The 14,106-nt window shown below is 41.1% G+C and overlaps 1 protein-coding gene across 11 annotated transcripts in view; it reads right to left on the reverse strand.

The window, feature by feature from the left end:
- cacna1g (calcium channel, voltage-dependent, T type, alpha 1G subunit) overlaps positions 1-14,106 on the reverse strand; it is a 367,678-nt gene that overhangs the window by 16,979 nt on the left and 336,593 nt on the right. For 9 of the 11 annotated variants that reach the window (XM_061709001.1, XM_061709005.1, XM_061709004.1 and 6 more), the window contains 6 exons: positions 12,450-12,583; positions 8,812-8,882; positions 6,763-6,841; positions 6,286-6,407; positions 4,307-4,729; positions 1,221-1,373 (listed from right to left, as the gene is read on the reverse strand). In XM_061709001.1, coding sequence (XP_061564985.1) covers positions 1,221-1,373; positions 4,307-4,729; positions 6,286-6,407; positions 6,763-6,841; positions 8,812-8,882; positions 12,450-12,583 — 982 coding nt within the window. The remainder of the gene's footprint in view (positions 1-1,220; positions 1,374-4,306; positions 4,730-6,285; positions 6,408-6,762; positions 6,842-8,811; positions 8,883-12,449; positions 12,584-14,106) is intronic. The other 2 variants (XM_061709003.1, XM_061709002.1) reach the window with 1 other exon arrangement.

The following is a 14,106-nucleotide window of genomic DNA, read 5'->3' on the forward strand; positions in this document are numbered from 1 at the left end:
CTTGTAGAAGCCTGAATAATATTAGGATTAATGTCCAGCCTTTTAGGTGGAAAAAGCAAAGCATTCAGCCCCACGGATGGGTTCGGTTAAGTCATCCCTGCCTCAAATTTCTCTGAGTTTGTTTGGCGTGCAGACAGTTGCGAAAAATGTCCTTTAAGGAAGCAGATTGACGGTAAAAACTTGTTGATACAAGTTATGATTATTAACTCTGCAGCTATTTCAGTTGTTTTGAAAAGTTGCTCCTGAAATGCTCTTGTTTGAGTCATCACTAAAATCCCATTATTACATTCCCCAGTACATTATGTACTGGGGAATGAATGAGCGGAGTAGCAGACCCAGTTCACAAAGGAAAATCTCCAAAAAGGGAAAGGCCAGTCTAGGAAGTTACTAGTCAATGAAACAAAACAACTGTTGAATATGTGACCTGGTACATAAGACTAAAGTTGCTTTCGTCAACAAAAAGTATGACTAAATATCGTCGTCAACGAACCTTTATCACCTGAGGAAAACGAGACGAGTCGCAACGAAAATGCTGGTCATGTGACGATAATGATAATTAAATATATCATGTAATATTGTAGACGAATAAAAAAAAGACTAAAATGTAGATTACAAAATAAAGACTATGCTAAAATGTTTCTTCATTTTCATTGACCAAAACGAGACGAGACGAAATGTTATAAATAAGATCCTTAATATACATTTTTTAAGCTGTTTCCTCTCGCTTAGTCGCTGCTGCTGGGTGACGTTACGTCCTCAATCCCAGTGCGGCCACAAAATCACAGGAGAAAATAAATATGTTGTAAACTCAAATTAGAGCGTCTTCTGTATCTGGAATGAATGTATTCTTGAGTCTATAAGGTAACAATAATATTACAATAAGATAACCTTGTTTGAATTGTAAAATTGGTTCGGCTAAATACAATATTTGACTAAAATAAGACTAAAATGCTCAGACTTTTAGTCGACTGAAACTTGACACGACAGAAAGGAGTATGAACGTGACTAAAACTAATAAAAACTAAAATGATAGCGTGACCCAAAGACTAGACTAAAACTAAAATTGAAACAGGCTGATAAAAACAACACTACATTAGACCGATGACAAAATACATGAATGACTGCTACGTTTCTTTTTTTCAGGATCAGATGTGCAGTTTTGCATGTTGAAGAAAAAAATGAACTCATGGAGGTATGAAATGTTTGTGGTGATTATTGACCTTCTTGTCGGTGTTGTGCTTGTCAGACTTGGGGGGCAACGCGTAGTAGTGGCAGATAGAGCCAGAGAGGTTGTCCATCAAATTCAACTCGCCCTCCATCGATCCCTGGATGACCAGGGAGACCGAGTCAAGCGGCGCTCTCCGCTGGACAAACTTTGATTATACAGAGAGGAAAGAGACAGCAGAGCAGAGAAGGGAAAAAGAAACAGAGAACCACACGCAGATACATGAGCAGCATTTGGAAGGAAGAATGGATCACAAATAGAGAAAGCAGGGGAAAAGATGGAAAATACATTCAGAAGATACAAACACATAGGACAAAAGAAACATTCAAATATGAGCGCTAAATGCAAAACTCAGACAAACTGTGTATTTACTAGCTCCTCTGAATCCTCACATGCGATACCATTCTCGCCCACAAGAGGGCACTAGAGCTCTGCAGCAGAGCTGCTCCTCCACAGGGACAGAGGGCAGACTGCAGCCTAACCCCTCATGTTTTAGTAAAGCAGCAGAGAAAGATGGATAGCATCGTTGAGGCAAAAAAAACACGACAAGACCTCCATTTCCTATCCCCAAAAGTTTCCTGCTGTCTGGAAATAGCTGTTCAAGTGAACAACAAAACCCGGTGGTTCAACTTTCCCATGGCACTATGACCCGTCGATGACTGGCATGCTGCCTTCAGGGACCAGCCGTGCACACACAGACACACGCACCAAGTAACCAAAGTGAACAAACTGCAAATCATCCTGGTTTGAGTTACAATAGGTCACACAGAATATTAAATATGTATTTGTTCGATTAATATTTTAGTGTACAACCCAGACAGACCCAGTCAGGGTCAAAAAACGTCATCAGGAATACAGATAAAAACCCCGACAGTGAATATACATTATGTGTCGTTAATGTATCTAGGAGTGATTTGACTGTCCTCTCTAGTTTATTTACACATCGACCCGAGATGTTCCGCTGAGACGGTGAAGAGCAGGAAGAGCAAGCAATCCCAGAGGTGGAGTTTTTAAATAATTGTTTGGACCAGAGTCAGAAAAATACTGACTTGAGACATTGGCGGCGGGGGGGGCGGGGGGGTCATCCGACTGGTCTCACAGCCTGGTCACAAGCAGGAAGTGAACCAACACCATCTCTTATGTCTAACGGGATTCCTTTCTTTGCAATGTTTTTGTGGACTAGTGACGCAGTGCAGACAGCCTGTTTGTGCTGTGTTTATCTCTGCAACATCTTGACATGTTTTACTGAGTTCCCTTTTTTTCCTTTCATTAGAAAGTGGATTTCCTTTAAACATTTTTTGGTTTGGATGCTGTGATGCTTAAAGGGTTTCTGCTGCTATTTTGGGCATTTTTCAACATCTGTTATGGCGAGCAACCATGACGACAGGAAAGCTGTTTACCTTTGGGAGCAGCCGATTGAGCGTTCTGACGCCCAAGTAATGAGAAGATATAATATTATGCAGACAGTATGCCCTTGGAAGCATCCATGCTTTCTCTTGGAGTGTATCCCACTCTTCTTTGTAACCCCCCTCCTTCTCTTGCCCCTTAACCTGCCCGCTGCCCATCCTCTAAAAGCAACCTCTCCGAAGTGGGACACCTTCAGGAAAGGATGTCTCTGAGGACTTTCACATAAAAGGAATGACATACTCTAGTCAGAGATAAATATGCCCTCCTCCTCAGAAGCCATCGGTAGGTAAAGGAACCATCAGATCACAATCAAAAACATGGTTGTACCTAGGGCTGGGCGATATATCGAGATTTTAATATATATCGATATATTTTCAAACGCGATATGGTACGAGACAATATCGTTTATATCGATTTAAATTTTTTTTTTTTTTATGATTTTGATATAGCTTATTTTGTGACAAATTGACTTGAATGTTTTATTTGAGATTTGCACAAATGTTTTGTTATTTGCATAACTGTCAACCTCAGTGGAAAAGTCTGCCTGTTACTGTCTACATTGTATTAATTGTACAGTGTATTTTAATTAAATTATTATGCAGGAAAGGGATATTTGTTTTATTTTATTCAAGAAGCATTTTTATTCTATATATGCAGGCAGTTTATTTTTATTTCATTTGTTTTATACATTTTGATATTGTGCAGACCTCTGTTAATAAAGGAACCTGTGTGACATTTGGCACGAGGCTTTGTATTAAAACTGACTGTTTTTTTAAGGGTTTGCCTCAGAAAAAAATGAAGCTAACAGAGATGCTATGCTATAATGCTTTGGGGGAAACCCCAATTAAGGCACAGAAAAAATATCGAGATATATATCGAGTATCGCCATTCAGCTAGAAAATATCGAGATATGACTTTTGGTCCATATCGCCCAGCCCTAGTTGTACCTACGCCAACAGGCTACTAGTATCCAATAAAAGCAAAAGTTCAGCCCTAACTATCTGACAGGGGAGGCGCTGGTTCAACGCTTCACCAATGGACCTCAGTGCTCATGTGTCATCAAATGATGTGGCAATAGAGCACTAAAATGTTGCACTGTTATACGTGAATCTGTTGCCAAACACTATTACTATTATTATTAACTTATTAGTTTCGACTGGGGATTATTCAATGAAATTCAATGAAACAACATCAAAATAGATAATACAATAGCTGCCATAGTGTTTAAACTTTAAACTATTTACAACTTAAATATTCTAATCAGAGTATTTTGATTATCTAGCTGTCTGATTTGTGCAATAAATTGGAGAGCCTTCCGTTTGAAGTGTGCTACTAAAAAAAACAACAACTATGTTTAATGGCTAGGTATCCTTCACCTCCACCCCATAACACATGTGATTCTAGGCAGCCCTATGCCTCTGCGAGTGGAAGCACGAGGGGTGGTTCAGTCAGTTGTCTGTTTTCTTTCCAGCCAGAGCAAATGTTTATACCCAATGTAATGGAACTCCCTCCATGCATTTCTGCTAAACTGTTTAATATACTGTGTTAAAAAGCTTACTAAAACGAGACGTATTCCTTCACAAGAACACAGACTCACAGATTACCTGCTACGGAACATAAAACTAATCTTGACTTTGCTCTGGACACAACATGGAAACAGCACATTATCTTTACCTCCAGTTGGGGCTCTGGGTATGACGGGGATTCAGCTCTGATGTTTACTGAGTCTCTGGTTATATCAGCAGTGGGTGAGTCCATGGGACCTTCCCTGTCCTGCTCCATGTCCCCCCCTCCAGTGGATCTCCAGGGTGAACCCCCAGAACTTGACCTGTCCATGGCCAGTGCCAGAGGGTGGAGCTGGGGCGACGCGGGGGATTTTTCCCCCGCGTCCATCTGAAGCTCCCGGTTCAACTCTGCCTCCAGCTCAGCCTCCTCCTTGGCCTCCTTGTTGCTTTCCTCCAGGTGCTTCATCAGAACTGCGATGACCACGTTGACCAGGACGAACTGAGCGGTCAAAACAAAGGAGACAAAGTAGATGGGGGAAACCACGGTGTTGTAGCAGGTACCGGTGTCTTGGGCGCAGTCCCTCAGTGTATCCTGAAGGAAAAGGATGGGAAAGGAATGAGTATATCAGGTAAGAGTATAATCAAGAGGTCAACATCTGGAATTATAGTTCCTTGAACGGTCACTTGGGTTTGGCTCCAAAAGCAACCAATCTCCTCTGACCTTCATGTTAAAACATAAGTAACATTTATTTATAGAGCACATTTCACGGATAAAAGTCACAAAGTTTATTACAATAAAATGAAATAGCAAGCTTTGCATTGGCCTGGAACGTCGCTAACCGGGGCTAACTTGTTGGCCACTCTCCCTGGCAGCAGCCAGACGGGCCAGCTCCTCCAGCTGGCCCGTCCTGCAGGCGGACCTGGACTCTTCCAGACTGACTAGCCGGACCGCTGGCCAACAGTTGGCAAGCTACTTTCCCCCCAGAGGTCTGTTAACCTCGTACAACCGTATCACATGCAGGCTTTTATTAGGCGGTGGTATGTGAATGTTTAATTTAAGTGCTGGAGGGGAGGGGGTGGGAGGCTGTCTGGAGCATGTGCACGACTCTAATATTCAGATTGGCTAAACACGCCCCCCAGTGCTGATTGGAGCCGTGGAAACTCGTAAATTGCCTCGCGAGTTGCTTGTTGTCCCAAACGAGCAGGTTTGTTTCTCAAACTACCCAGTTCATGCAATGTTATTGGAATATAGTGGTCATTTCAGCAAATATGACAAAAATACACGTACCAAGTGCAACTTTAAGAAGACCCAACGATTTTTGAAAAAAGTTGTCATCTTAGAAAAATTAGGTAAAATATTTCCCCTCAGTCCCGAGCTATCCATCAACATTTACTGTGACAGTTTCATAATTACAAATGGTGAAAAAAAATCTCAATTTGAAGCCTGTGGCCTGGAAGAAAAAGTATGGCTCTTACTTGGAAAAACATAACTCTGTGGGACCTTTAAGTACCTTTAAAGAAATACTTATTTGGCTATTTATTATGATTAATCATATATTAATTATTCAATTAAAAACAAACTTGGATTAGGATAAAAAAAAAATACATTTTATAAAAGCAGAGGAAGACAAAGTAATGTATGGATTAATGAACAAGCAAGATGTAATTAAAATGTGGCTCTCCCAATTTGTTAACCACCTGCTAGATTTGCATGTACATAATAAGTGCTGTGCAAAACTTTTAGGCAGGTGTGAAGAAAGATACCAAAAAGCCTTCTTGCTTACTTTCAACTGATTTCCAAAATGCAAAGTGACTGAAAAGAAGAAATCTTAATCAACAACATGGACGGCAGTCACTCTCCGTCCCTGAGCCTTCATGACTGTGCAGATAACATCATCTGGGCACAAAAGGAGGTGTTGATAAATGAAGATTCTGGTATGAAAGTCAGATAAAGTAATTTCACTATTTACTGCACACCCCACGTTTACTCTCTGCCTTTCTATATAACAGGTTGCAGATGCCGCAGATGCAGATACCCCACATCTACATTCCTAGCACCTAGAGACAACAAACTAAAGTTACCTAATGAATGTATTGGGTCTAAACACGTCAGAAGGAAGAGCTGCTACGTTTAACAATGCCTTTCACCTTCATAATGCCATTCCAGTTGTCTCCGGTGGAAACCCTGAAGAGCAGAAGAAATGCCATCCCAAAGTTTCTGAATGTAGCATAGCGCCCCAGACCCTCACAAGGATGGAGGTCATCACAAACTGGGGAGGGAGGGGGAGAGTGAGAAGAGGGAAAAGATAAAGACAGGGGAACGGAGAGTAAATAAGAAACTCAAATATGGGAAATTAGTAACATTCGTGACTTTTCCTAAGCCTTTGCAATGGAAGTATAATTATCAAGATTGGATTTTTATTACAATGGAAGATGAGAGACACAATTAGAGAGATCAATATGGTATTTCAACAAAGGATTCAGGAAAGCAATTAACATTAGGTAGATTTAACCCTAGGAGGGTAAGAAGTGGCCCCCGGTGTGTGCCGTTGCACCCTGAGCATTATGTGCAAGTGAGAAACGTAACGGCTCAGATGTCTGTTTTAATAGTGGATGTGTCCTTACTGAGGTCCCCGAAGAGCTCCACTCCCAGCGCGGCGAAGATAAAGAACAGTAGCATGAAGAGTAGACCGAGATTGCCCACCTGCAGGGAGACAACAGAGAGGGATTAGTGAGGAGGGAGATAGGTGGAGGGTCTTGATGATACTTGGCGGTTTTCCATTAGCAGGGGTCCGTAGTAAATCCTAAGATGCTGGAATTGTAATAGGCCAACCACCTCCTCTGTCCTTTCTCCTTTTGTGTTTAAAGTGACAAACCCGGTAGGATCCACTGGCTCAGTAATCAACCACTCAAAACCTAATGGTGGACCACCTTTCCTCCTTTTGCAGCTGTCAGTACATAACAGAAGACTAAAAAGCAGAAGGAACTAAATAAGAAAAAACAAACTGGAATGACAAGATCAAAATTGAAGGAACACATACTCAAAGAGGATATTGAGAAGGCTGAACTATGTAATCTTCTGCCCACAGAATATCCACTCAGCAATGGTTTAATGCCACCATACCCAGCAGTTTATCAGGATTGTACTAATCCCAAAGCAGGGACTTGTTTCAGCCCCATACAAGTTAATAAAGTCGTCTGAATCTGAATCTGAAGTTCCCAACAATTCTCATTTTCAGGCGGTTCCTGGTAAGGGAGTTGGGTAACACTACTCTAGATCCCTGCTAATGGAAACCTGTCTACAGTCAGAAAAAAAGTAAGAGCTGTGCTGATTGACCATTTGCACCCGCAAACCACAGAGACAATAAACAAAAATACAGAAGAAAAAAAATCAGTTCCAAGAATGGTCACGTGTCTAAACCTAAAATGTAAATCTTGGAAAGCATGAAAACATGGCATTTTAAGAGGAAAAAAAGCTGACACAGGTTCCTCAGGTCTTAATAAAATGTTTTATCACTGTGGTGTTTGGAACAAAACGATTCATAGGCCCCATTTTTTAAAACACTTCTTTTCAGTTCTGTTTGTAGCATCTCTACTCCAGTCCACCCCCCTCTTCTGAGGGGGTCACCTCTTTTGAAAGCGGAGCTTCGGCTTTGTGCTTCCCACTACCAAGATGCAGCGAGGTGTGAAACTGGATGGAGATAAAGATGGTGAAGTGGGATCATTCTAATTTACGTGTGTGACGGCACACGTAGATCACAGTACCCTCCAAATATGATTTGCTTGATGAATGGCATATTTTCAGACTTGGATGTCCCCAAATTAGAAAGTTGTGTTATCTCAATGTTTTTCAGTTGGTACCTGTAGCTGTTTCAGGCACCCCAATAATACACTTTCAAGCAGATCATTTCTTTCTGGTAAAATGTCCCTTTTACATGTTAAAACAACCAAACAAACGCTCACCAGCACACAAAAAGTAGTTTTTTCCTCATAATACACATCCCCTTTAAGGAATAATGGCACAATGTTGATTTTAATTGAAATACAAATTCAACAGCTAATTGAGAGATAAGAGATAACAGGTAATTACAGCTTTGGCACAGAGGCAGGTCAAGGGGATGAAAAAAGCTCCCAGATTTGCTGTCAGAATAGTTATCATGTAGCAACCTGCTCACACCCACATCACATATCAGCTTTATTAGTTCTGAACACCTTTGACAACTCTTGGGGACTGTAGCCTGAAACAACACTCAGACGCCGCGTCTCTCTGAGAGAGAACGACAGAGGTGCTATCAAAGAATCCTGAGAGCGTAACGCCATGTGTTCAATCCAAATACCGCAGAAGTTGCTCCAATTTACCAACTCCTTAACCCCACAAATCCACCCACCAGTCTTCAAAACAAAACCTCAAGCGGCAATTCGTTCCCAATCTCTACAGGGGACTGGTAATGCAAACAGGGGTGCACGGAGCTCTTAAGGCTCTTGGGGAAAGATGACGTCCCGAAATGTAAGAAAATGAAGCAATCTGAAATGCCTCTGGGACGTAATTATACACACAAACTTCTGTGGGATGCATTAAGATGTGAAATGCACTGAATGAAAATAAAAAATAGAGGTAAGGATAGAGAATTCAGTGGTTTTGTTGGAGGGTTTCTAGCAGAGTTGACTGCATACCTGAGGCAGGGCTTGCATAACGGTGTCCAGCAAAGCTCTCATTCCCACCGCCATCTTCAGGAGCTTCAGAACTGTGGAAACACAAATGTAAACAGAATGAAAAATGGCTGCACCAATGTTAAAAAATAAGGTAGCAGTACTTGTACCGTGAAAGCTTCTGTGGAAACTAAAAGACACAATTTCATCTTCAATTACTTTCTAGTCCCGGCCTTTTCACATGGCCACACATATGTTCTCCTATTGAACAACAATAAAGCATGATTTATGGTGCTACATCATAGTTACTGTATAGAACTATGTTTTGTTCTGTAAGTATGTCACAAAACACCTAGGTAGGGGAGCTGGTCCTTTTCTGCAAAAAAAGGTTTGGAAACAATGAAGAAGAAGTAGTAGCGGGAAAGACATAGAGGGAAATATAATACTTCCAAGCAGGCTAATCCCATTGGTTGGGGTCTGCCAACTCTGGGTTACATTTGTGGGGAGGTGTAGGTCAAGCTGTGGTCGAGATTAAGATGTAGGGTCCCTGTTATGGCAGAGATGGTCAACATGGATAGATAAATCACACTTAAGCCTTCTGATGGCTTCATTTTGCTGCATAAAAAGGAAAAAAAAGAGTAGAGCTACACACAGTCCGAATGTCTCCACTGTGATCAATCTATCACAGCACAGAAATTCAAATTGAAGACAGGAGATTCGCGTGATGCTATTTCAATTAGCTTAAGAAAACATTTGGGCAGCATCAGAAACAAAGAAAGGTTTGAGATGGTTCTGAAAAATGTGTTGAGGAGGTTTGTGAATTCTTCTTCCTCGAACGTATCCATCCTTTTAACTGATATAACTGAACGCTGAGGTTCATGCACAGTCCATGAGAGTGGCCCAGTCCCGGGAGGGATCGCAAATAATATGAAATCATAGATGTGATGATGGTCTGGCTTGTAGAAAACATTTACAGACACCATGAAAAAGGCAGCCGGACCTTCTTCATGGAGAAGCAGCTGCTTTTAGGCAAATAGTCAACCTCATTCTATTTTCATGCTTTTAAGAAGTTAATAAAATAACTAATGTTCGCTACACAGTTGATTGAGATTCGGGAGCAAAGATGCTGTGGATGTGGGAGCCTGATTTGCAAGTGGGTGTAAAATCAACGTCTCCTCACAGAATACATCTTGACGTGTCGCAGTGAGTGAAAGTACAAGAGAAACTGATAAAACTGATGAAGTCTGATGGCTCAGATACAGGATCGTGGTTCACTGTGAGGTTGTGTTTTATAAGTGCCACATGAGAAGTGTCATCTTCAATCTGCATTTTTATATTAACATACGTCACCGTTTCTGGAGAGTACTGTTTTACATACTCACCCTTTTCAGACACCGCCCTCCAAAACTCATTATCGTCATTAAATCTGAACGCGATGTGGAGTATTTAAACAGAACATTTGCACTGCTACTTTTACATTTTTGTCCTTGAAAACTGATTAAAAAGTGGTCAAATTCAGCAGGAAGAGTCAACAAGATGGGAATTAGAAGCTGGGAGTGAGTAAATGAAATCTGTTGACATAAATTTTACATTCAGTTCTTATATCAGAGGCATGTTTGCTGAGTTAAAAATGAACATGTCAGTGTCAAGCACATCCACTTGTGGCCAGATACTGTATATAAAACTCTGCACTCTAGTTTCTAAAATACACACTGGCAGAGATGATTAAAAAGCATTATTTGACAGGTTTATGAATCTATGTGCATCTCAGTTATCAAAACATTGAATGCATCTGCAAAGGGCCTGATTTTTTTTATATGAATGCAATCACTCCTCTTCTTAGTCATTTGTCATCCACCCATCCATTAACTTCCACTTGTCTGGGTTTGGGTCGTGGAGGCAGCAGCCTAAGCAGAAAGGCTTTCCTCTCCTCAGCATCCTGCTCGTGTTCTTACAGGAGGAAACCAAGGTGTTCCCAGGCCGCTGATAGATATAAGCTCCAGCGTGTTCTGGTTCAACCCCCCCACCCTCTGTGAAACACTATTATTGCCATGGAGGGGTTTCTATTCCCAAATGATCCCAGCAGCTATGTTGTCAGAGACAATTGTTATTTGTAGGGTCTCTGATGGCGCATGGGTCCTGGGGGAGGAACCAGTGGAAGAGCAATTATGTGGATTCATGTGATTTCTTTCTACTCTATACAAATCTTATGGGGAAGAACAATCAAATAACTCAATGACTCTTGCCAGGACAAGGGCCTCGGTGCACTGACCCTCAGCTTCCCAAAATCTGGTTATTTATAAGTACAAATACTGTTGGTACAGCAATTACATAAACGTGTGAATGAAAGCTATAGCAAAGGAAAACACAATCTTCCTGAATGCGGCACAGTGACATATCTTGTGTTTTGGATCATACAACTTTACACTGAGATGATCAGACGAGGGAAATATATCATAATGCTCTCCGTGTTTGTTTATTTCAGGCAAAGTAATGCAGAGAAGAAGTACATTTCAAGGTTTTTACACACCTTTTTCAATCAGAAGGATCTCCAGATTATGCTTTTCGCACCACCAGAGGAGCCACTCTTATATGTGACTGTATAAGCACAATTTTTAATTATTAGTACATGAAATTACATTATTCAGTTATGCACCATTTGTATTCTTCTTGGGGTAGTTGGGAAGACTCGAGCTTATCCTTGCTATCTTCAGCTGAGACAGCGGGGTAACACCCCGGACGTCTTCTCCAGGTTCTCCAGCTCCGTGGAGTACTTGGAGAAAATGTCTGATTTCGTGAAAGTATCTTATAAGTATATAATGAAAATCAGACTTAAGCTACTGTCATAAACTCCTGAAGAGAAGTTTTCTGTTTTGTGTTCATTTCTGTCACTGTTTCTGACATTTCCTCTTGACAATATCAGGTTCGCCAAGACATGTTCTGTCTTCTGTGCAGGAAAATGGGAATTATTTCTGCGTCAGTGTTTGAAAGCAACCACTGAATTCAAAGCTGCTGCAACCAGAGAATCCAGTGAGTTCCACTGTCTGTTTTACCTCTTCTTTCTCCTCTCTTCATCCTGTTTCCTCCCCTTCAGTCCTTCAATCTTGCCGTTATTATCTGGACAGATGTCAAGCTAAAGTACTCGGGCAGCATAACCTTTCCCTGGCTTTTCCTCCCTTCTGACAAATCCATGCCATCTCTTTAACTTCCCCCATTTCTTCCCTCTCTAAACACAGCTCTTTCTGCCTTTCTCTTCTTTCATTAACCTAATCGCAACCTTTTTTGCTCTGACATTAATTGCTCTTTTTTATGACTTATTTCCATCTCCCTGCAGGTGATTTCCAAGTGAGAAGTCATTCATCATTCCCACCTCCCCCTTCTACTTTCCCCACTTGTTCTTGTTTCAAGGAGCTCAATTGTTTCTCGGTGCTTTGTTTGTCATCTTCCCTGCGTTACTTTGTGCCATCTGGTCGGCTCCCACTCTGCCTGAACCCTGCTGGCAGCCGCCACGAAGAGCAAAGTCCAGGAGATGTGCCTGTTTTACAAGGCTCTTAAAAGCAAACCGCTGTGAATGAGGCTGCGGCATGTGTTCGTGTCTGACAGTACAACCGGGAGGGGTGGGATGGATGCGTCAGCGGCAGAAAAGGGAGAGGAGAACATACCTCTTGCGATCCTCAGCACTCTCATGATGCGGATAATAGTGGGGTTTATGGGCAATGAGGCGTTGACCTCAATCTCCTCCAGAGTGATGCCCATGATGGACAGCAGAACGATGGCCAGATCCAGCTGGTTCCACCTGCACACATGCACACACTCATCAGTCCCTCATATTGTCTCTTTTCACCAAAACCTTTGATAGATATGATATGTGGCAAGAGCAGATCAAGTTCTTATTCTTCTTTCTGAATCATTGCTTTCATTATGGAGGTGTGAACTGGAGGAATCAGACTTGAGTCAAAACTGAGCCACGAATCAGATTACTTTCAACTCCTTTAAACTTGTCAACATGAACAAGACTCAGCATTAAATTCTGGCCTCAAACTCAGAACATTATGCATTCAACTGTTATTTACAAATAAAGTAACATTTTTAAAGCCACTATATGTAAGAATACCACTTCTGACCACATGGGGGCAGTATATTACTAGAAATGTCATGTTAAATCCCATGGCGTAAGACTAAATGAAGTGCATCTCTTGTCGGAGGAAGTGATATTTCAAGATGTGCTCAACTGTCCAGACTCATCCGTGCAGTATTTTTAATGGCTCTTTTATCATCATGCCAGATTTATATACCTCCATGTGACCTGAAATGGTATTGCTACACAGAATTAATATGTTTTATTTGAATTTTCTGTCACTTCTCTTTAATCTCTAGTTTTCATTCACTCTAAATTGTTACTTTAGCCTCTCTCTTTCAACAGAGCGATAAGACAAACACTGTCTACACAAAACGTGCTTTACTATTTTAGACTTTTATTCCTTTTCTGAATAATGCAATAACCAGGACAGTGCAATAACTTTGTGCAATATTACACAACACTTTTCTTTCTATCCATATAATTCTCTTTTATGGCACCACAGTTTTTATTTTTACCTTTTATTTTTTATCTTTATTTGGATGTTTGGCTTTTGGGGTGTTTGATTTGTAAATGACAGTGTTGTGTGTGTGAATGGAGATGTCAATTTCCCCGAGGGAACCTCCCAAAGGGATTAATAAAGTCATCTGAATCTGAATATCAGATTTTTGTTTCATCTGGAGCATCAAAAACTATAAACAAACCCAAAAAACAAAAAAAAAAAAACATAAATAAATTGCATCAACAGTGTCCTATCATGGTATTTAAAGCAACACAAAAATTTGTTTCAGTTTGATTCACATTTCGTAATCTTATCTCCCTCATATCTACAAAAAAACAGCCAAAGTAACTTTGGACTTGATGAAAAACTTAAAGGGGACCTATTATGGCATCTAATACCTATTTTAAACAGGCCTTGAATGTCTTAAAAACAAGCTTTTGATTGTTTTTTGCAAAATAAATTAGAAATTCAGCTTCTGAGCCATGTCTTTATCATCCCATTCTCTAACCTCGTTATCTATGCAGGATTCTGAGTGGGTGGGGCGGCTATGATAATGAGGCACTGTGCTGATTGGCTGCCTGAATGAAGCGATACACCGCTACGGCGGGGTTAGTTGTGGGCGTGGTTTCACGCATCGGAGGCCAACCTATGTAAATCGCATTTTCGTTACATTACGAAAGGGAGCAGAATCTGAATGGCTCGTAGAAACCACATCAGACTGGATGGCTCATCCGGGCGG

This window comes from Cololabis saira, chromosome 19 (assembly GCF_033807715.1).
Source record: "Cololabis saira isolate AMF1-May2022 chromosome 19, fColSai1.1, whole genome shotgun sequence".
NCBI classification, from domain to species: Eukaryota; Metazoa; Chordata; class Actinopteri; order Beloniformes; family Belonidae; genus Cololabis; species Cololabis saira.